The 22294-nt window shown below is 44.7% G+C and overlaps 1 protein-coding gene across 3 annotated transcripts in view; it reads right to left on the bottom strand.

The window, feature by feature from the left end:
- Positions 1 to 22294, bottom strand: part of LOC144943506 (dual specificity calcium/calmodulin-dependent 3',5'-cyclic nucleotide phosphodiesterase 1A-like) — a 247134-nt gene that overhangs the window by 186788 nt on the left and 38052 nt on the right. For all 3 annotated transcript variants that reach the window (XM_078871061.1, XM_078871033.1, XM_078871026.1), the window contains exon 3: positions 18015 to 18204. In XM_078871061.1, the coding sequence (XP_078727187.1) occupies positions 18015 to 18204 (190 nt within the window). The remainder of the gene's footprint in view (positions 1 to 18014; positions 18205 to 22294) is intronic.

The raw sequence follows: 22294 nt of genomic DNA, 5'->3' as shown, positions 1-22294 counted from the left end.
CCTCATCAAAACTCTACACCATAGAGCTTGATGTATTTCCGACCATCACCATCTAGCCAGTGAGCTGGAACAGGTACACCAAGCCCTCAAGATGAATGGATATTCAGACTACACAATCTGTAAAGCTATCACCCCAACCGTTGGGAAAGAACCATCTGAGGACCCAATCAAAACCATCAACTTGCCATACATAGCAGGGGTCACCAAAAAAGATTTCCAAAATCATGAGCAAACACAAAATCCAGGTTCGATTCAACAAAGTACATAAAATTCGTGATCTGATCCCATCTAAGCTGTGTCTGTGGCAGTAGTTACATTGGGGAAACTAAGTGACATGTCTCGGACCGTGTTCGTGAACACAAGGCAGATCTGAAACACGGTAGGACCAATACCTCAGCCGTGGCTGTTCATTGTTTTAATGCTGTGGGCACACAAGAAATAGATTTTTCGAAGACGAAGCTACTCTGCAAACCCACTGGCAATCAGGAAAGATTTGTTCATGGAGCCATCCAGAAAAATGAACACGGACACAATTTCAACAGAGAAGATGGGTACAAACTGTGCAATCATTGGAAGGACATTATTAACCAGATTAAGTCATAACTGGCTGTGATGTTTCCATCTTACCTGCCGATGTTAGCAGTTGTTTCCGACTCTCTGACTTACATACAAGCTATATGTCTCACTAGCACAGCCACCGTTGCGGTGATTCGCTTACATTGACATACTAATCTCTCACAATACAATGGCCACCTCCACAGCTGCGTCGTCGTGGAGGTAAATCAGCCTTCTGATCTTACATTTACATGCAAATTCCATCTCTGCCCCACCCACTTACCCTTGGGCTCAACCCATCTCAAACCTATATAACATCCTGCTTCAGCAGCTCCCCTGCTATATTTTTTTCACCTGACGACGATTGCTTGTGTTGCGATCGAAACGTCGTGATATTTTTAATTAAAAAAAAAATCCTATCTACGTGGCTTTACAAAAAGACCCAAATAATATGTCATTTACAGATTCGATCTATCGTGCTGTTTGTTGCTGACCACTTGCAGTTTTAGACATTTTAACCTAAACCGTGATAACAAATTTTTTTTACAAAAAAAAACCCCACATTCTGAAAATAGTGTAGCATTCATTCAGTGTATATAGTACAAATATATATGTATTTACAGCGCTGTATATACAAATGGAGTAACGCAGGTGCGATGGCCTTAACTTGACACTCCAATCGATTTCAGCAAAACTTCATATCTTGATATTATATGCAGTCACGTAAAGTCTGTATGGTGAGAAATAAGTTCAACATGCACATATACATACATAGAGCCACCAGTGAGGATATTTATTGGCCAAACACTTGAATGCTTTGCCACGTATTACTAATATCTAGCTAAAAGGTGACAATATTGTCGCGGATAGTCACTGAATAATGACGCGATTTTTTTTGGCACAAAAGTACCACGTGGCCCTAACCCCAAAAAACAAAACAAATATGGATCACGAGGACCTTGTTTGTGAAGAAATGAGCACCGGCTGCTCCATGATTCGTGGTTTTTCAGCCCCAACTCTTGCCTCAACCCGACGGGAATGGGCGCTGCCAAGGTCTCTGTACAAGGCGTTGTGTATGTGGGGCAGTATACTCAGGTGTACGCAGTGTAACGAGCAGAGGTGGGACAAAGTCATTGTTATGCAAGTCCAAGTCGAGTCGCAAGTCATCAAATTCATGACTCGAGTCTGACTCGAGTCCAAGTCACATGACTCGAGTCCACACCTCTGGTAACGAGTAACCACTTTTCATCTAGCCACAGCATGCACATATCCACTCATACATAGCCTATGCCTACGTTAAATAATATACAATAACTATCTTGTAACAGTCATGCTTGGCATGCTTCAACATATTATGCTTGATGTTTACATTATAAATTGATTTCTTGTTCCGTACCTTCTAAGTGCTTCAGATAATTGTTGTCATATGAAGGTGTCACTACAAGAATTGGAATCAGCAACATTGCACAATATCTGCAAGTCATAAGGCCTAGGTAAACCACACTTTTTTATTGCTATTATGAATGCAATTAATATTTCAAATGTTATCCTGTACACATGTGAGCAAATCCATACGTGTATATGTCTTTTTGCTAAGGCTGAGCATACATACACGAAACTACATTCTGTTTGTGTTTATATATTTTTTAAATACCTGTACTGTATATGTGTCTGTAAAAATTGGGCATACATATATCAACAACATACTCTTTGGTTCTTTCGGTAAAGTCACGTAGGTGAAAAAAATTGAAATCACGACGTTTTGATTGCAACACAAGCAATCATCATTAGAATATATCAACAAAAAATACAAATCTTGCCTTCGTAAGGTTTATAAAAAAAACCATAGAATAATGTCAAAATAAATGCAATTTTTTTTAGATACTGACAACTTGCGCATATTTTTTCCCAATAATAGGTATTTAGAAAAGGCATTTCACAGTCCGTAGCAAGGCAGACATGGGTAAACATCACCTTGCAGCGGCTCATCAGCATTCTAAATACTCAGGTATAGGCTGAAATGAATGCCCGGCATAGACACCACATTTAAGCCATGGGACTCACAAAAGCAAATCTGAAATATATTTCTAAATTGTTAATTTTCTTAATTAATGTATTTACTGTGTCAAATACGCATAACAATTGTACCCCCCCCGCCCCCCACCCACGCAATGCATGAGCTAACATATACACTTCTCCCACTGCACCATATAACCACATTTTTTTTTCAAACCTCCATCACTGGGTCACTCCAATGACATTTGTGCCTGCCCCCTGTGCCTCGGAGACTATGACCTCAGCGCTGCCCATTAAATATCCATCCTTTAACATTAGGGAACCATTTGCTACTAATGAGATCAACAGTCCAGCTGCAGTTTTACGGCCTGTACTGAGGCAAGAACAAGATTGCTTTTAATCACAATTAAGGACAATCAAGTTCCTGGGTGTATTTTTCAATATTAAGAATAAGGTCCTCGCAGTAATCCAATGTCCACGAATGTCAGGAATTTCCCCCGAGTGTAAACAGTGTGTTAACCTGTATATTGCTGTTGCGAGCATCAGCATGGCGATGTGTGTAATAGGTGATAACATCTTGCTGCTAAAATGATCTCTAAAGCTCTCCGCGGAAGTTCATTCTGTAACGTTGCAGATTAAAGGAGCTACCGGATTCATGACAGGCCTATCGATTCGCTGGCTCTTGCCTGCGGACTTCCCTGTGATTGCATGTGCCACCGATTGAGGTCAATCCTGTGTTCCTAGGAATCTCTGGCCATTGGTCACATTGGGGGGAGGGGGAGGGGCACAGGGAAGATAAAGGTGCTCGAGGGTGGGGAGGAACGATGGGGAAAGTGTTGGCAAATAATTTGCAAAGAAATCGACTGAGGTCTCTAAATTACGGTGTACTCCCAAATAGCCAGGAAGATGCGTGCGGCCCACCTTATCTGAGAGGACAGCACACACGGCTTATTTTTCTATTCGAAAGACACTCACAGCCCATGACGAGCTAAGCATAATACAACTTTGGAATTCTGCATCACATTGTAACAAATCTATTGGAGTTTAGTGTGCGTTTCTTATTTATGGTCACAAATAATACGCTGTAATTATGTGGCAATGAAGGTAACCCCTTTTTTCATATTAAGATTCAGCCGTTGCCTTACAAAAAAATCGGAGGACATTATAGTACTAACCTTTATCAGTCGTTATTTACTGCAGCTGCTCTGTCCTTTACAGATAAATCAACATTGTGGAAAACTGTATTTAATTTTAGAAAATGACATCCACGTAATCATTTGTAAATATATTTCATTTACTCATGTCAAAGATGCACGGGTAATTTTTTAAAATGAAGATTATACATATACACACAACGTTGGTGATGGGCTGGAGGTCAAAAAAGTTTTAACAGAATCAAAACTATTAAAAGATAGTGGAGGCTTATTACATGTTTGCTACGAGAGGCCAACGCGTTCTATAGACGGGGTGTTTTGTCTTCTTCCTAAATGTCAATAATTTAACCACTCAGCACTCACTATACACTCACCAGACTCTCATCACTTCCATGATAAGCACCTGGGAAATCTAACTCACCACACACTCACAACTATCCTAACACTCAGCAATGACCCGACACTGGGCAATCGCGACTCACACTCACTAGATACGCAGCAAGCTCACCTCTCATCTGACACTTAGTATTCATTTGACACTCACCACTGTCACTCACCGGACATTCACCACTCACCATTGACCTGACACACGCGTCACTTAGTACATGGCTGACACTCACACCAGGCACTCAGTGGACAATTCCCACTCACCTATGACCGACAAACGGTCTTACGTAGAGCAGACTGTATCTGCGATGACTCCAAGAAGTTCAATAGCATGCATTAATCAGCAGGTAGCGTAGCAATCATTGCCATGAACAATATGCAGCACGCAACAAGTGATAATGATTGTTTACCTGCTCTCTTTTTTTTTGACTGATATGTTTGACCATTTTTCTGAACAAAATGAGACCTCATTGGACCCTGTACAATGGAATTTACTCAAGCAAATGCTGGGACAGACTGACAGACAGATTGAATGTGTACTTCATAAACTCTGACATTACATTGGCGATGAATGTGTGTAAGCCTCGAGTTGCCATTAATCCCAAGCTCTCATTCTCTTCACACGTATCTCAACGCCGCAGTGGCTCAAATCTCAATTGGCGCACCATTTCCCGCATCCGCCATTTCGTTTACCCTTGCTGCTGCTGAGACCCTTATCCATCGCTTCATCATCATCGTCCGACTTGACGACTACTTTCCGGAGCTCAGCCACATCTCCAATTATATAATGGGTTCGATAAACGGAATTTCTCTTTACAGACAACTTTTAATGAACGTATCTGTTCCTTATATCGAGGAATGCCTGTATTTTAAGAGACCGATATATTTGTAATAGATCTATACTTGCCACTATTGCTTCGTATATATCTTAAAAATGCAAGAGTGATCTTGATTTCCTCGTTACAATGTATTGCTTTCTGGAAATACCATAAACCATGTTAAATGTACGTTCCTGGTAAAATATGCTGACTGTTTGCAAAATGAAACTGCAATTGGCTCAAGGAGGTATGAAACACTCTCAAGCATGCAGTATGCCAAGGACACATTTCAAACACTCTTTGTGAAGTGCTCCTCCAACTTCTATCGCATCAGGAATCCCAGCATTATTCACTGCAATTGGAAACTCACCACTCACTGTTTATTAATAAAATTCTATCAATGTTGGTGTGATAACAGCATAGTCCCTGCCCCTCTAAAGAAAAGTCCATTTTGAAGTACCTAACGAATGTATCTAAACTAACCTATTGGTCTCAAATATGTGAAATTAGTTATCTACCATGTCGCTAATTACCGTACATTCCTCACGGGCAAGGGCATAGGATACTTGGCAGTGGAGTTTGTCTGGTGCCAGGATGTATAGTGGAGTTTGTCTGGTGTAAGGATGTAAAGTGGAGTTTATCTGGTGCCAGGATGTAGAGTGGAGTTTGTCTGGTGCCAGGATGTAGTGTGGAGTTTGTCTGGTGCCAGGATGTTGAGTGGAGTTTGTCTGGTGCCAGGATGTAGTGTGGAGTTTGTCTGGTGCCAGGTTATAGAGTGGAGTTTGTCTGGTGCCAGGATGTAGAGTGGAGTTTGTCTGGTGCCAGGATGTAGAGTGGAGTTTGTCTGGTGCCAGGATGTAGAGTGGAGTTTGTCTGGTGCCAGGATGTTGAGTGGAGTTTGTCTGGTGCCAGGATGTTGAGTGGAGTTTGTCTGGTGTCAGGATGTAGTGTGGAGTTTGTCTGGTGCCAGGATGTAGTGTGGAGTTAGTCTGGTGCCAGGATGTTGAGTGGAGTTTGTCTGGTGCCAGGATGTAGAGTGGAGTTTGTCTGGTGCCAGGATGTAGAGTGGAGTTTGTCTGGTGCCAGGATGTAGAGTGGAGGTTGTCTGGTGCCAGTATGTAGAGTAGAGTTTGTCTGGTGCCAGGATGTAGAGTGGAGTTTGTCTGGTGCCAGTATGTAGAGTGGAGTTTGTCTGGTGCCAGGATGTTGAGTGGAGTTTGTCTGGTGTCAGGATGTAGTGTGGAGTTTGTCTGGTGCCAGGATGCAGTATGGAGTTTGTCTGGTGCCAGGATGTTGAGTGGAGTTTGTTTGGGGCCAGGATGTACAGTGGAGTATGTCTGGTGCCAGGATGTATAGTGGAGTTTGTCTGGTGCCAGGATATAGAGTGGAGTTTGTCTGGTGCCAGGATGTAGAGTGGAGTTTGTCTGGTGCCAGGATGTAGAGTGGAGTTTGTCTGGTGCCAGGATGTAGAGTGGAGTTTGTCTGGTGCCAGGATGTAGAGTGGAGTTTGTCTGGTGCCAGGATGTTGAGTGGAGTTTGTGTGGTGCCAGGATGTAGAGTGGAGTTTGTCTGGTGCCGGGATGTAGTGTGGAGTTTGTCTGGTGCCAGGATGTTGAGTGAAGTTTGTCTGGTGCCAGGATGTTGAGTGGAGTTTGTCTGGTGCCAGGATGTAGAGTGGAGTTTGTCTGGTGCCAGGATGTAGAGTGGTGTTTGTCTGGTGCCAGGATGTAGAGTGGAGTTTGTCTGGTGCCAGGATGTTGAGTGGAGTTTGTTTGGTGCCAGGATGTTGAGTGAAGTTTGTCTGGTGCCAGGATGTAGAGTGGTGTTTGTCTGGTGCCAGGATGTAGAGTGGAGTTTGTCTGGTGCCAGGATGTTGAGTGGAGTTTGTTTGGTGCCAGGATGTTGAGTGAAGTTTGTCTGGTGCCAGGATGTTGAGTGGAGTTTGTCTGGTGCCAGGATGTAGAGTGGAGTTTGTCTGGTGCCAGGATGTAGAGTGGTGTTTGTCTGGTGCCAGGATGTAGAGTGGAGTTTGTCTGGTGCCAGGATGTTGAGTGGTGTTTGTCTGGTGCCAGGATGTTGAGTGAAGTTTGTCTAGTGCCAGGATGTAGAGTGGAGTTTGTCTGGTGCCAGGATGTAGAGTGGTGTTTGTCTGGTGCCAGGATGTTGAGTGAAGTTTGTCTGGTGCCAGGATGTAGAGTGGAGTTCGTTTGGTGCCAGGATGTTGAGTGAAGTTTGTCTGGTGCCAGGATGTAGAGTGGAGTTTGTCTGGTGCCAGGATGTAGAGTGGAGTTTGTCTGGTGCCAGGATGTAGAGTGGAGTTTGTCTGGTGCCAGGATGTTGAGTGGAGTTTGTCTGGTGCCAGGATGTAGAGTGGAGTTTGTCTGGTGCCAGGATGTTGAGTGGAGTTTGTCTGGTGTCAGGATGTAGTGTGGAGTTTGTCTGGTGCCAGGATGTAGTATGGAGTTTGTCTGGTGCCAGGATGTTGAGTGGAGTTTGTTTGGGGCCAGGATGTACAGTGGAGTATGTCTGGTGCCAGGATGTATAGTGGAGTTTGTCTGGTGCCAGGATATAGAGTGGAGTTTGTCTGGTGCCAGGATGTAGAGTGGAGTTTGTCTGGTGCCAGGATGTAGAGTGGAGTTTGTCTGGTGCCAGGATGTAGAGTGGAGTTTGTCTGGTGCCAGGATGTAGAGTGGAGTTTGTCTGGTGCCAGGATGTTGAGTGGAGTTTGTGTGGTGCCAGGATGTAGAGTGGAGTTTGTCTGGTGCCGGGATGTAGTGTGGAGTTTGTCTGGTGCCAGGATGTTGAGTGAAGTTTGTCTGGTGCCAGGATGTTGAGTGGAGTTTGTCTGGTGCCAGGATGTAGAGTGGAGTTTGTCTGGTGCCAGGATGTAGAGTGGTGTTTGTCTGGTGCCAGGATGTAGAGTGGAGTTTGTCTGGTGCCAGGATGTTGAGTGAAGTTTGTCTGGTGCCAGGATGTTGAGTGGAGTTTGTTTGGTGCCAGGATGTTGAGTGAAGTTTGTCTGGTGCCAGGATGTTGAGTGGAGTTTGTCTGGTGCCAGGATGTAGAGTGGAGTTTGTCTGGTGCCAGGATGTAGAGTGGTGTTTGTCTGGTGCCAGGATGTAGAGTGGAGTTTGTCTGGTGCCAGGATGTTGAGTGGTGTTTGTCTGGTGCCAGGATGTTGAGTGAAGTTTGTCTTGTGCCAGGATGTAGAGTGGAGTTTGTCTGGTGCCAGGATGTAGAGTGGTGTTTGTCTGGTGCCAGGATGTTGAGTGAAGTTTGTCTGGTGCCAGGATGTAGAGTGGAGTTCGTTTGGTGCCAGGATGTTGAGTGAAGTTTGTCTGGTGCCAGGATGTTGAGTGGAGTTTGTCTGGTGCCAGGATGTAGAGTGGAGTTTGTCTGGTGCCAGGATGTAGAGTGGTGTTTGTCTGGTGCCAGGATGTAGAGTGGTGTTTGTCTGGTGCCGGGATGTAGTGTGGAGTTTGTCTGGTGCCAGGATGTTGAGTGAAGTTTGTCTGGTGCCAGGATGTTGAGTGGAGTTTGTCTGGTGCCAGGATGTAGAGTGGAGTTTGTCTGGTGCCAGGATGTAGAGTGGTGTTTGTCTGGTGCCAGGATGTAGAGTGGAGTTTGTCTGGTGCCAGGATGTTGAGTGAAGTTTGTCTGGTGCCAGGATGTTGAGTGGAGTTTGTTTGGTGCCAGGATGTTGAGTGAAGTTTGTCTGGTGCCAGGATGTTGAGTGGAGTTTGTCTGGTGCCAGGATGTAGAGTGGAGTTTGTCTGGTGCCAGGATGTAGAGTGGTGTTTGTCTGGTGCCAGGATGTAGAGTGCAGTTTGTCTGGTGCCAGGATGTTGAGTGAAGTTTGTCTGGTGCCAGGATGTAGAGTGGAGTTTGTCTGGTGCCAGGATGTAGAGTGGTGTTTGTCTGGTGCCAGGATGTTGAGTGAAGTTTGTCTGGTGCCAGGATGTAGAGTGGAGTTTGTTTGGTGCCAGGATGTTGAGTGAAGTTTGTCTGGTGCCAGGATGTTGAGTGGAGTTTGTCTGGTGCCAGGATGTAGAGTGGAGTTTGTCTGGTGCCAGGATGTAGAGTGGTGTTTGTCTGGTGCCAGGATGTAGAGTGCAGTTTGTCTGGTGCCAGGATGTTGAGTGAAGTTTGTCTGGTGCCAGGATGTAGAGTGGTGTTTGTCTGGTGCCAGGATGTAGAGTGGAGTTTGTCTGGTGCCAGGATGTAGAGTGGTGTTTGTCTGGTGCCAGGATGTAGAGTGGAGTTTGTCTGGTGCCAGGATGTAGAGTGGTGTTTGTCTGGTGCCAGGATGTAGAGTGGTGTTTGTCTGGTGCCAGGATGTTGAGTGGAGTTTGTGTGGTGCCAGGATGTAGAGTGGAGTTTGTCTGGTGCCAGGATGTAGTGTGGAGTTTGTCTGGTGCCAGGATGTAGTGTGGAGTTTGTCTGGTGCCAGGATGTTGAGTGAAGTTTGTCTGGTGCCAGGATGTTGAGTGGAGTTTGTCTGGTGCCAGGATGTAGAGTGGAGTTTGTCTGGTGCCAGGATGTAGAGTGGTGTTTGTCTGGTGCCAGGATGTAGAGTGGAGTTTGTCTGGTGCCAGGATGTAGAGTGGAGTTTGTCTGGTGCCAGGATGTAGAGTGGAGTTTGTCTGGTGCCAGGATGTTGAGTGGAGTTTGTCTGGTGCCAGGATGTAGAGTAGAATTTGTCTGGTGCCAGGATGTAGAGTGGAGTTTGTCTGGTGCCAGGATGTAGAGTGGAGTTTGTCTGGTGCCAGGATGTAGAGTGGAGTTTGTCTGGTGCCAGGATGTAGAGTGGAGTTTTTCTGGTGCCAGGATGTAGAGTGGAGTTTGTCTGTTGCTAGGATGTAGAGTGGAGTTTGTCTGGTGCCAGGATGTTGAGTGGAGTTTGTCTGGTGCCAGGATGTAGAGTGGAGTTTGTCTGGTGCCAGGATGTAGAGTGGAGTTTGTCTGGTGCCAGGATGTTGAGTGGAGTTTGTCTGGTGCCAGGATTTTGAGTGGAGTTTGTCTGGTGCCAGGATGTTGAGTGGAGTTTGTCTGGTGCCAGGATGTAGAGTGGAGTTTGTCTGGTGCCAGGATGTAGAGTGGAGTTTGTCTGGTGCTAGGCTCTAAGGAAAGCTGTCTCGTGTGTGGACCAATCAACTTCAAGGACAGTGCATATCATTTTCATCATCAGAGTTGTTTATTTTGTTTGCATTTTGACTACTTGTCTTGTGGTTATTGCAAACATGATTCCTTGTATAAAGGTGTCAGTTTTGTACCAGTTTAAAGGGTAAAACCCTACTACTACTGTGTAGTAGTATTTAGTGACTGTAGTAACTACTGACCACAGTAGTATTTACTGGGCCTACAGTAGTATCTACCGACTATATAGTAGTAACGACTAACTGTATAGTATCTGCTGACTCTATAGTAGTATCCACTGACTATAGTAGTAACTACTAACTCTATAGCAGTATCTACTCACTCTATAATAGTATCTACTGACTCTAGTAGCTGCTCACCGTGGTAGTATGTACTGACTGTTTAGTAGTATATACTGACTAGCAGTATTGACTGATTGTAGTGGTATATGCTGACTGTTTTAGTATCTACTAACTCTACATAGCAGTATCTACTATCACTACAGCAGTGTATACCGACTGAGGTGGTACCTGCTATCACTATAGCAGTGCATACTGACTGGTGGTACCTGCTATGATTACAGCAGTGCATACTGCTGTGTTGCTACCTGCTATGATTACAGCAGTGCATATTGTGGTGGAACCTATGATTACAGCAGTGCATACTGACTGTGGTGGTACCTGCTATAACAGCAGTGCATAATGCTGTGTTGGTACCTGTTATGATGACAGCAGTGCATATTGTGGTGGTACTTGCTATGATTACAGCAGTGCATACTGCTGTGGTGGTACCTGCTATGATTATAGCAGTGCATACTGACTGTGGTGGTACATGCTATGATTGCAGCAGTGCATACTTCTGTGGTGGTACATACTATGATTACGGAAGTGTATACTGCTGTGGTGGTACCTATGATTACAGCAGTGCATACTGCTGTGGTGGTACCTGCTATGATTACAGCAGCGCATATTGTGGTGGTATCTGCTATGATGAGAGGATTATATATTGTGGTGGTGGTACCTGCTATGACAGTAGTACATACCGAGTGTGGTGGCACCTGCTATGACGACAGCAGTACATACTGTGGTAGTACCTGCTATGATGACAGCAGTACATATTGTGGTGGTGGTACCTGCTCTGATGAGAGCAGTGCATGTTGACTGTACTCACCCTCACAACTCACCCTCACCACTCACCCTCACCACTCACCCTCACCACTCACCCTCATCACTCTCCCTCACCACTCACCCTGACCACTCCCCACTCTCCCTCACCACTCACCACTCACTCTGACTATGCACCCTCACCATTCAGCCTCACCACTCACCCTCACCACTCACCATCACAACCACCACTCACCCTCACCACTCAACCTCACCCTCACTACTCACCACTCACCAATCACCAGTGACCAATCACCACTCACCCTCACCACTTTCCACTAACCCTCACCACTCAACCTCACCACTCACCCTCACCACTCACCCTCACCACTCACTCTCACCACTCACCCTCACAACAACCACTCACCATCACCGCTCACCCTCACCACTCACCCTCACTGCTCACCACTCACCCTCACCACTCACCACTCACCCTCACCCTCACCACTCACCCTCACCACTCACCAGTCACGCTCACCACTCACGCTCACCACTCACCCTCACCACTCACCCTCACCACTCACCCTCACCACCACGACTCACCACCACCACTCACCCTATTCCCGTTTTAAAAACTTGCTTACGTGTTGCCAAGTATGCTTAACATTTCGAACAGACACACACATTCACTAATTTAGCCTTTGAAATTTAACATACAAAACGTCAGCTTGTACTACTGTCATCATAGCAGGTACCACCACAGTGATGGTGAGTGGTGAGGGTGAGTGGTGAGGGTCAGTGGTGAGGGAGAGCGGTGAGTGGTGAGGGTGAGTAGTGAGGATGAGTGGTGAGTGGTGAGGGTGAGCGGTGAGGGTGAGCGGTGAGGGTGAGTGGTGAAGGTGAGTGGTGAGGGTGAGTGGTGAGTGGTGAGTTGTGAGGGTGAGTGGTGAGGGTGAGTGGTGAGGGTGAGTGGTGAGGAAGAGTGGTGAGGGTGAGTGGTGAGAGTGAGTAGTGAGGGTGAGTTGGGAGGGTGAGTGGTGAGTGAGAGTGGTGAGTGTGAGTGGTGAGAGTGAGTAGTGAGGGTGAGTTGGGAGGGTGAATGGTGAGGGTGAGTGGTGAGCGTGAAAGGTGAGGGAGAGGGGTGAGTGGTGAGGGAGAGGGGTGAGCGTGAGTGGTGAGAGTGAGTGGCGTGGGTGAGTAGTGAGAATGATTGGTGAGGGTGAGTGGTGAGCGGTGAGGGTGAGTGGTAAGTGTGAGTCGTGAGGGTGAGGGTGAGCGTGAGGGTGAGCGTGAGTGAGGTTGAGTGGTGAGCATGAGTGGTGAGGGTGAGGGAGATTGGTGAGTGGTGAGTGTGATGAGTGTGAGTGGTGAGTGATGAGGGTGAGTGGTCAGGGTGAGTGGTGAGTGGTGAGCGGTGAGGGTGAGTGGTGAGGGTGAGTTGTGAGGGTGAGTGGTGAGTGTGAGTGGTGAGGGTGAGTGGTGGGGGTGAGTGGTGAGTGGTGGTGGTGAGTGGTGAGGGTAAGTGGTGAGGGTGAGTGGTGAGTGTGAGTGGTGAGGGTGAGTGGTGGTGGTGAGTGGTGAGTGGTGAGCGGTGAGGGTGAGTGGTGAGTGGTGAGCAGTGAGCAGTGAGGGTGAGTGGTGGTGGTGAGTGGTGAGGGTGAGTGGTGAGGGTGAGTGGTGAGGGTGAGTGTTGAGGGTGAGTGGTGGTGGTGAGTGGGGAGGGTGAGTGGTGGTAGTGAGTGGTGAGGGGTGAGTGGTGAGCGGCCAGCGGTGAGTGGTGAGCGGTGAGGGTGAGTGGTGACGGTGAGTGGTGAGAGTGAGTGGTGAGGGTGAGTGGTGGTGAGAGTGAGGGGTGAGGGGTGAGTGGTGAGGGTGAGTGGTGAGTGGTGAGCGGTGAGTGGTGAGCGGTGAGGGCGAGTGGTGACGGTGAGTGGTGGTGGTGAGTGGGGAGGGTGAGTGGTGAGCGGTGAGTGGTGAGCGGTGAGGGGGAGTGGTGACGGTGAGTGGTAAGGGTGAGTGTGAGTGGTGAGGGTGAGTGGTGAGCAGTGAGTGGTGAGTGGTGAGTGAGTAGTGAGGGTGAGTGGTGAGTGGTGAGGGTGAGTGGTGAGGGGTGAGGGTGAGTGATGAGTGGTGAGCGTGAGTGGTGAGAGTGAGTGGTGAGAGTGAGTGGTGAGTGTGAGTGGTGAGCGGTGAGCAGTGAGTGGTGAGCGGTGAGGGTGAGCGGTGAGGGTGAGTGGTGGTGGTGAGTGGTAAGGGTGAGTGGTGAGGGTGAGTGGTGGGGGTGAGTGGTGAATGTGAGTAGTGAATGTGAGTGTTGAGGATGAGTGGTGATGGTGAGGGTGTATATATGTTTGCCTATGATGAGAGCAGTACATACTGTGGTGGTGGTGGTACCTGCTATTTTGACAGCAGTACATGCTGACGGTATGTATGTTAAATGTAAAAGCTAAATGTGTGAATGTGTGTCGGTTAGAAATGTTAAGCAAACTTGGCGACATGCAGTTTTTAAAACAGGAATAGGCCGATTCTAAAGGAATCTACAACCTTCGATGATTCCTTTGCGCGATTCAAAGAATCGAGTTTTGGCGCGCTCATGTTTAAATTTTAGATTGCAGAGTTGTATTTTCATTGGTATGTTATGTTTTAAAGTTTTCAAAAGTTTTTAAATATATTTTTGCCCCTGTCACCGCCGGGTATTTCCCGTTAGTAGCAGTATATATCGACTCTATAACCAACGTTTGTAAAACAGGAATAGTTCTAGATTTCGTGACTGCAATGATTCATATTCTTAGGTTTTTTCGGTAAAGTCACGTAGGTAAAACATTAAAATTAATAAAAGTAAAATAAAATAAAAATCACGACGTTTCGGAGGCAACACAAGCTACCGTCTTCAGGTGGAACCGTCACAGCCACGACAGCTGTATCAAGTATATGAGAGATTACAAGAGCTACCACTCGGTATATATAATGGTTGGAGAGGGGGAAGGGCCAAGTACGGCACACTTTTTATTAATATGGTAAGGTGAGGCTTAAGAGGCTGAGCCTTTGTTATGGAGAGGTACGGTTTGTGACTAAGCCTGGCCTACATAACAATAGTGTGAAAAAAGAAACAAACTAAACATGGTAAAACAAGCCTGGCTGTCTATCAATAACCTGTAATAGTTGTCTGTCAAATAAGATGGTCCAAATAAGTGTAGTTAAATCTTTTTTGCATGGTTAATCACATCTTTCCAATGATTACTCAGTTTGTAACCATTATCATGGTTGAAATTATGTCTGTGTTTGTATATTTGTATGGCTTCGTGTACAAACCTTTGATGGTAGCCAGGAGGTTTGCAGAGCACCTTGGTCTCGGAAAAGACAATTTCATGAGAGCCCACCGAGTTGTAGCAATGATCGGCAACGGCCGAAGAATCAGTTCTGCCGTGTTTCAGATCTGACTTGTGCTCGCGGACACGATCAGAAACATGACGTTTCGTTTCTCCAATGTAGCAATCACCACAAGTGCAACTCAATTTGTAGACTCCAGGATACTGTAAGTCAGGAACGACATCCTTCACAGATGGAATCAGATCACGGATTTTATGCACTGTACTGAATCGGACTTGGATCTTATGTTTGTTTAGAATTTTGGAGATCTTTTTGGTCACGCCTGCTATGTATGGTAACGTGATAGTTTTGGTCGGAGTTTCATGTGGCTGTTTCTGTGTGATGGGAGAAACAGCTTGGCGGATAGTGCGGTCAGAGTATCCGTTCATCCTGAGGGCCCGATGTACATGTCTTAATTCACCGGCCAGGTGGTGTTGGTCAGAAATGCCATGGGCTCTGTGGTATAGCGTTTTGATGAGATAATTATTTTGAGATGGGTGGTGGTGTAAATCCAGTTTCAAGTAGGAATCTGTGTGGGTGGCTTTCCTGTAGACAGAATGTCCCAAGGATCCGTCAGGCCTCCTCTCAAACAGAATATCCAAGAATGGTAGTTTACCATCTTTCTCCACTTCCATGGTGAATCTGATGGATGGGTGTCTGGAATTGATGTGGTCCAAGAAGTGGTTCAATGCTGGGAGGCCATGTGGCCAGATGACGAAAGTGTCATCCACATACCTCTTCCACAGGGAAGGATGCAGGGTGGATGTCTGGATGGCGTCTGATTCAAACTTTTCCATGAACATGTTGGCTATAACTGGTGACGAGGGGGAGCCCATAGGGGTACCTTCATTCTGTTTGTAGAAGGTGCCATTCCAGGTAAAATAGGTGTTGGTGAGGCAATGCCTAACCAGCGCAGGTACATCAGAATTCAATCCATGTTGGACTAAGTCCTCAATTATTGTTAGGGTGTCCGGTACTGAGACTTTGGTAAACAAAGATACTACATCAAAACTGACGAGGATGTCATCAGGAGATAGTACCATGTCCTTAACCATAGAGACTAATTGGGTTGAGTTGAGTACTGCCGAAGAGGTCTTGCCTGTGAAGGGAAGCAGAGTATCTGATAGAAAACGGGCTAGTTTGTACGTAGGAGAGTTTATCGTCGACACGATGGGTCGTAGCGGGGTGCCTTCTTTTTGGATCTTGGGAAGACCATAGAGTCTGGGAGGTCTAGCCGCCGATGGTTTTAGAGAGGGACGTTTGCTTGGTTCGATTAGGGAAGTCGAACTCGTGATGATACAAACACAGACATAATTTCAACCGTGATGATGGTTACAAACTGAGTAATCATTGAAAAGATGTGATTAACCATGCAAAAAAGATTTAGCTACACTCATTTGGACCATCTTATTTGACAGACAACTATTACAGGCTATTGATAGACAGCCAGGCTTGTTTTACCATGTTTAGTTTGTTTCTTTTTTCACACTATTGTTATGTAGGCCAGGCTTAGTCACAAACCGTACCTCTCCATAACAAAGGCTCAGCCTCTTAAGCCTCACCTTACCATATTAATAAAAAGTGTGCCGTACTTGGCCCTTCCTCCTCTCCAACCATTATATATTCGGAGTGGTAGCTCTTGTAATCTCTCATTTACTTGATACAGCTGTCGTGGCTGTGACGGTTCCACCTGAAGATGGAAGCTTGTGTTGCCTCCGAAACGTCGTGATTTTTATTTTATTTTACTTTTATTAATTTTAATGTTTTACCTACGTGACTTTACCGAAAAAAACCTAAGAATAGGAAACGGGAATAGGCCGATCCTAAATGAATCGCGCAATTCCTTTGCGCGATTCAAAGAATCGATTCTTGGCGCGCTGAGGATTTATATTTTTTATTACACACTTTCTACAACTTTTTGGACTTGTGCAAGCCTCTTATATATTTGTTGGTATAGAAATGTACAAACGGCCCACCGGGCTTTGACAATTCCTTAGTATCTGTGTATATATATGTAAGGTGTTTAAGAAATATATTTTTCACCCGGGCAACGCCGGGTACTTCCGCTAGTTTAATATAATTTAAACCGTCGTTTTGTACAAATGTAGCTGGTGTTAGTGGACGCGTTATTACAAGAGTGAACTACATTTTAAACTGACGTTGCTGTGGTTCCAAGAGAAGCTTGGAATTTTAATGGAATGGCAGAAAATATTTCACATTCTTGATGTGCCAAAAATCTGTGCATTTTCGTTCCTTCCGCTACATTTAGCAAAAAAAAACGACTCGACTGCTCTATAAAGTAGTATTTGATATACAGTCCGTAGTTATATTCTACGTACATTAAATTATAAATCACTTGCAGAGGAGACGTTTCTTAATGCCCTGGTTGACCTACTCCCTCTACTGACGCATCCATAGACTGTAACAGCACAACTCGACTATTTTTAAAGTGTAAAATACACGAAGAACGCCACGCAAATCACACAATCAAAACAAATCACGTTTGATACATTTTCTCAGGGCATACATTTTTTAAGGTAACAAAATAACATGCCGTGCTAAAAAGGGGCTATAGATTGCTCACACTTATAAAAGAACAACCAGTCACCAGTGTTCCAGTATTCTCATATTCTCAAAAACTTAAAGGCCACTTTCACGTGATGCAAGTTGTATGTTTTCATTGTATACACATCGTGTGTACGTGAACACGCAGTCACGCACTTACACAGAATAAGGAATCTTCTTCTGGAGGCCCATTCACGTTTGTATCAAAAAAATACAGCAATCTCACTCCTGTCAAACTCCAATCACAGAGCCTCATCCCGAATGCTTCCTGGCAATGCCTGTGGTACCCCTTCCACCTTGCATTACTCTGCGACATTTCACCCTCTTGAAATACCTGTTCCATTTACCATCCTCGGGGACAGATTTAGTTTAATGAAGGCCCCAGGATGTTATAGTTTTTTGGGGGTTGGGGGACTTGTTTGTATTTTTCATTCTGTTCGTTGACTGTTTTATGACCACTCATGCCCAATGCCAAACCCTGCAATGTTATGTACCTTTGTTATTTCACTTCCAGTTTTTTTTTTACATGATACACGGATTGTAAAGCTAAATCAAAGTTACAATGAACAAAGTTAAATGAACAAAACTATATTAATTTTGCCACCTTGCTGGTAATTGTTAACCTGGGGGTCATTCTTGTATAATAGCTTACGGCTGAAAGTTTTACTCCAGCCATTACAATCCACTTCAGACAATATGAGACATCTCCTTAACCAGTGGCAAAATATAGTAATAGGTTTTTACCCTTTCAACTGGTACAACAACTGACACCTTTATACAAGGCATCATGTTTGCAATAAGCACAACACAAGCAGTCAAAATGCAAACAAGAAGAAACAACTCTGATGATGATCAGGTTTACCCTTCAGCTCCTCGCCCCCATGCCCTCTCACCCTTCCTCACGCGCTCACCTGAGTGCAGCCTGAGAAGCAGCGTCGGGGTTGTCTGGCGGCAGCAATTCCTCGGCCAGCAGCTGCTGTGGCGACACGTCCTGGAGGTCTCTGGCAGGGGCCGTCCTCCGTCTGCGTGCAGACGTCTGCTTGCGTTCAGATGCTGCGGGGATTCCCAACCTCTCTGCCACCGCCGCTGGTAAATTTGTACCTGCGTTGTGAGATGTCAAAGACAGAGAATTGCACGCATCCATTAAGTCGCCTTGCATGAGTCTCGCGCCCCTCAAAATTATATGCCCTGGATATTGTTAGCGAGTTGCCAAAGGCTGCCGGCTGCACTGTGTGAGCTTAGCTGGACAAGATGTTCCGGTCAATTACTGTGGATCGTAAATTAATGTTATCAATACAATTACGAGAGTGTTAACTATGCTTATCAGTGGCAGTACTGTGATAAACAGCTGCCTCCGTGAACGTGAAGCAAACCTAGGATCAACAATCTGAGCATGTGCCCAGTGATTATTCAGGGGCTATTTTTGATTGCTCTCTATAGAATATGTTCTAAACTTTTTTCATTTGCACATCAGCATTAAGTAACATTGCACAATTCGGCTCTTGAGAGGAAGCTGTCAACCAACAAGGGAGACACATTGGCGCATTAGTCATCACGAAGAATCCCACATGTGAAGACGTGAACCGAGCCTATGTGTGCGGTGTAACGTTAGACTGTAAAGGATTTCATCGTATAAATCTCAATGATATACTACTACACACTAAGGGAAATCAACACGGGATTCAAGTAGTGTTACTTTAGCACAACTCCGTACATCACACCTCCCACACACTCGTTGTTAATACATTGGACACTGTTGTGGCCTGCTGCTTTGTGAGAAATACGTTTCTTATTGCTTGCCCTGGTATCTGAACGTGTACCATGACGCATACCAATAGGGAATGAAACAGACAAAAGGGCAGCAGGGAATGTTCATTTTAAAAGACATAGCATGAAATAATGTAATACGCTGTGGATAAATGTACACAGACCAATATATTGTACTAAAGTGATGAAGAGTTCTTAATATATTATGCAAGCCATTTTGCTTGCACAGTTATTGAAATAAATACTCTTGAACAAAATAAAAATGTGCAAAAACTTACTCTTCCAGCGGCAGATGTCTGTGGATAATATAGTTCACTGTTTTGTTCCAAAAAGTTCCCAGGAAAGGCCAACAAAACACAATCTCTAATGTGTGTGTGTGTATGCGTGCGCCTGTGTGTTTAACACTTTACTTTATACAATGAATAATTCAGCAAAAGAAGAGCCAGCGGCTCAGCAATTCTGTGAAGGGAAAGGTCAGCCAGAAGAGAGTTCACATTGAAAATGACACGAGATAAAGATCTCAGCTTTCAGTCAGTGACCAAAATGGTTTAAATCACCTGAAGCCAATTTTATTTGCTGCACGAAGCTATAGAGTACAGAGTTATTGCATGTCTTTGACTCCCGTAGACGAGAATAAAAATACATATATATACAAATATTACTATTTTTAAATACAATGCATGCCGGACGTGTAGCTCTACTTTGTTTGCATTTACAAAAATCACAGGTGCCTATCGTATGAATTGATAACGGCTTGAAACAACTTATGTAACGTTACCTCAAATCAAGTACCATAAACATACAGAGGTTTAAAATTGCAGTGCATAAAAACAATGTGATAACGAGGTAGTGATTTATCATGGTTATGTGTGGGTTTGTGGTTTAGCTGCTGCAACACTCGTGTAACGGGGATGTCACACACATTGGACATTAGGTGCTGACCCCAATCAACTTCTTTCTTCAGTCAAAGTAAAATGGTCAAAGAAGCTTGGAGCTGCCTGCCAAGTGCATTGTTGACTGACTGAGGCACCTTGAATCTTTATCCAAGGATAATAGTGACGACTGTACAGTTGATAAGATGCACAAGGTAATTCAGGGACTTGAACACACCCGCTGAGCACAGGCCTCAAGGCACAACATGTTAAACGGCCAGCAAATCAAACGGCGCGACCAGAGTTGTAATAGATAAGTGTGGAACACGTTTTTTTTTCTTGAATTAAAAGGTCTTTAAAGCTGGGAAAAGTGAAGACGGAAGGGCATTCCAAAGTCGATCACTGTGAGGGCCAAATGCAGAAAGAGAAGTGTTTTGACCTGCAGTGTGGTGGTTGAACACAGTGTGGACCTGATGAAACAGTCAGTCGAATAGACCGACTCCTCAAAATGGGTGGAAATCAAGTTCACATGAAGGAGCAATGATAGTAGCAATAGACATTTTAAAAAAATATTCTGTTTTATTTGTAGATATATATTTTTTTAAGTTACTTATTTATCTTTCTTATACTTTGCACTCCTATCGTGTCTTTGTATTGTTTGTTGTTGTAACGTTCTGATCTGCTCCTACTGGACATCTGTGAAAATAGCTTTATACCTCATCGGATTCCTCCAGTATGAATACAGATTCTGAGAAGAGCCGTCAGTGGGCTAGTGAATAGAGTGAATTCGAGAGTGCTGGTTCACGAATCAAGCCGACTGCATTATGTTGGATTCTATCAAGTGCATTGAGGTAGGAACTGGGTGCTCCACCAGATATATAACAATAGGATTCCAACTATGATCCAATGGTTGCTTCGTTTAGTAATAAGAACCGTTCCGAGTTTAAGAGGCTTTGGCATTGAGAGAAAAAATAAGCTTTTTCGATGCCACCTTAGCCAGATTAGTAACACGACCATTCCATGACAGCTCAGATGAGATTGTTGTGCCAAGCAGATGAATGGTTTTACGATGGATTAGAATAACGTTGTTACATTTGATGGGAGGAACTGTGCAGTTGCCAGTCTTATGTGAAACGATTATTGACTGCGAGTTTTTTTTTTATATATAACGTGACCAGGTTTTTGTCACCCCAATCAAGAACTGCATTCAAGTCAGCGGTGATCGATAGTGAAGTACGTTTATTGGCGTGTTGGGCAGCGAAATGTCCAGTAAGTACGTTCAGCTGAGTGTTTGAGGATACAATAGCAGGAGGATGATTGGCCTCATATTTAGTTTCTTTTCAAAATGTCTAAGGCAATTATAGAAAGGAAATGATGCCAGACAGAATGATGACACTGTTAAAAGAAAACTGACATTGAGATGGGTTTTTTTTTGTATTGTGCATGCTTTGAATACATATGCTAAGTTTGTTGAGCTTTGTATTCATTGAGGATAAACATTATATATTGTTGACCAATTACAGGAAGGCATTGACACCATTGCTAACGTCACTCAATATATGAGAAATAAAACTGAGTTAAATCGCTTGCATATCCGAAGTAACGTTTATAATTGTGCTCTAATGTAGGATGACAGATACGAAATAAATGAATCATCTGTGCAGCATGAAGGGACCCGTTGTCTTGTAAGTTACTGGTAGGAGCGGCTATTGAAGGCACCAGATGTAATCACGTGGTGCTTCTTCTGGAATTATGCTCCACGTGTGCAAGTCTGCTGTGTGTAGTTAGTTTTATATATATAAAAATTAATATTTTTTAAAAACATTCATTTTTGGCCCTGTGCCATTACACCAACCACAATTTTGGGACATAAAATGCATTTATTATTATTATATTATTAAATGTAGTGTTTTGATTACTATATTAAGTTGTAAGGATGAAATATGGAATAGACCACACTCCCATTAGCACGGTTGGCCACGTACGGTGTGAAAGAAGTTCAACATACATACATATGCAAACAGAACATTTCGCATTGGACTGTGTTTACAGTGAAGACGAATTTGACACGTCCTGTGTACAAGCTGCATGAGGGAGCAGTGGTGCAGCGATTCACAAACTTAAATATCAACTCGAAAACCTGAGTTCGATTCCAAGTTACGGCTAACATCAGTGTAACGTGACATATTCGTCGTCCAGCAATGGATTTAAAGCTGCAGTATTGATCTGTCAATGGTGGTGGGAACACGGATATGGTGTGAGCTTCCATGTGATTTACCATGTAAACAATTCCTATTCTATACGCATGCACTCGTACATATCAGCAGGGCCATGGCTGCTTGAGATGGCACAAATGGCCAATGTATTCCAGCAGGACGGCATTTGCTGTGTAGCTGCGTTGGTGTGTGACAGATGGGAGTGACGGGGAGAGGGGCGGGCTCTCGTCAGCGTTGGGAGGAATTTCTTTCTTGCAGGATTGTGGACCTCTGGCCCCCCTGTGGCAATAGTCCTACAGCCCAGCGTATTATATTATACATTCACTCGCATAAGTG

The sequence above is a fragment of the Lampetra fluviatilis genome, chromosome 2 (genome assembly GCF_964198595.1).
Source record: "Lampetra fluviatilis chromosome 2, kcLamFluv1.1, whole genome shotgun sequence".
Taxonomy (NCBI): domain Eukaryota; kingdom Metazoa; phylum Chordata; class Hyperoartia; order Petromyzontiformes; family Petromyzontidae; genus Lampetra; species Lampetra fluviatilis.
The sequence above is the reverse complement of the archived record's forward strand: the minus strand, read 5'-3'. Positions and strand labels throughout refer to the sequence as shown.